This window comes from Lipotes vexillifer, unplaced genomic scaffold (assembly GCF_000442215.2).
Source record: "Lipotes vexillifer unplaced genomic scaffold, Lipotes_vexillifer_v1.1 scaffold23, whole genome shotgun sequence".
NCBI lineage: Eukaryota > Metazoa > Chordata > Mammalia > Artiodactyla > Lipotidae > Lipotes > Lipotes vexillifer.
The window spans coordinates 885,576-886,881 of record NW_006796283.1 but is presented as its reverse complement, the minus strand read 5'-3'; the positions used below and the strand labels follow the sequence as shown (position 1 = coordinate 886,881).

The window sequence follows — 1,306 nt, the reverse complement described above, 5'->3', positions numbered from 1 at the left end:
GCTGCCGGGGGGGGGGGGGAGGGGGGGTGGGGGTGGGGGTGGTCTTCTCGCCTCAAGAGCTTTCCTCCCTCCATCCTCCTGAACACATCACAGGAGGGGGAGACTGACACAGGCAGTAACTAATTCCTCTGAAGACATATATATACACAGCATCGTCACCCTTCCAGGATCAATAGTCTGCAAATGAATGACGCTTCACTCCTTAGGCTGAGACTGTTTCATCTCTCAAGGGCAAAATTTCCCTTCAAAACTTGTCTGTATGGGTGCTCTTGAACCCAGACTCGAAAGGCTGAACAAAAGTAAGCATTATGTGTTTAAGAAAAAACCCCAGGAGCCGATTTTCATTCCTTTCCCCCGCGTGTGGTGCCCTGGGACTCACCGCCATGCTGTGGGAGAGCTGCTCGGCCGTGAGACTGAGGCTGTAGTGCTGGGCCTCCAGCCGCCTGCACTGCGTCTGTAACACCTGCCGCTCTAGATTTTGCTCTGAAAAGACAAGCGCTGTTGACACATTTCCTGTATGCGGGGGCCACAGGCCTGGCGAGTGTTCCCCTCTCTCTAAGAGCAGCCAGCAAAGTCCTCTCCTTTGGACCACACTGCTCCCAGCCCTCTCCATCATGCTGGTAAGTACGTTAAGTATCACTAAAGTAAATCCAACCCAGAGGAATGAGGACCAAGGATCTAGCAGTGAAAGGCAGTTTTAAGGGATACAGGTTAGGAAGAAATGTATAGCCTTAAAAGGCATTTTTCAAAAAGAAAGATAAGGGTTATTAGGTATGATGAAAACTTTTAAGCTGTTAAAAATTTATATATAGTTTTAATGAGTAAAAATATAAAATCTCCGCCTTTCCAAAAGATACTGAGCCTGGGTTTATTAACAGGACAGTGACTTCAAACCATCAAGAACAAACCCCTGCTCTAAGAGGCTCTTCAGTAAGTGGTGCTGGGAAAACTGGACAGCTACATGTGAAAGAATGAATTTAGAACACTCCCTAACACAAAAACAAACTCCAGATGGATTAGAGACCTAAATGTAAGGCCAGATACCATAACACTCTTAGAGGAAAACATAGGCAGAACACTCTCTGACATAAACTGCAGCAAGATCTTTTTTGATCCACCTCGTGGAGTAATGAAAAAACCAACGGGACTGAATTAAACTTAAAGGTTTTGCACAGCAGTAGAGACCATGAACAAAATGACAAGACGACGCACAGAACGGGAGAATATATTTGCAGTAATGAGACCCACGAGGGATTAGTCTCTAAAATATACAAACAGCTCCTGCAGCTCAATAGCAAAAAAACGA

General features: G+C 45.8%; 1 protein-coding gene across 1 annotated transcript in view; it reads right to left on the bottom strand.

The window, feature by feature from the left end:
* Positions 1-1,306, bottom strand: part of GSE1 (Gse1 coiled-coil protein) — a 34,454-nt gene that overhangs the window by 969 nt on the left and 32,179 nt on the right. The window contains exon 14 of the mRNA XM_007468414.1: positions 380-483. Coding sequence (XP_007468476.1) covers positions 380-483 — 104 coding nt within the window. The remainder of the gene's footprint in view (positions 1-379; positions 484-1,306) is intronic.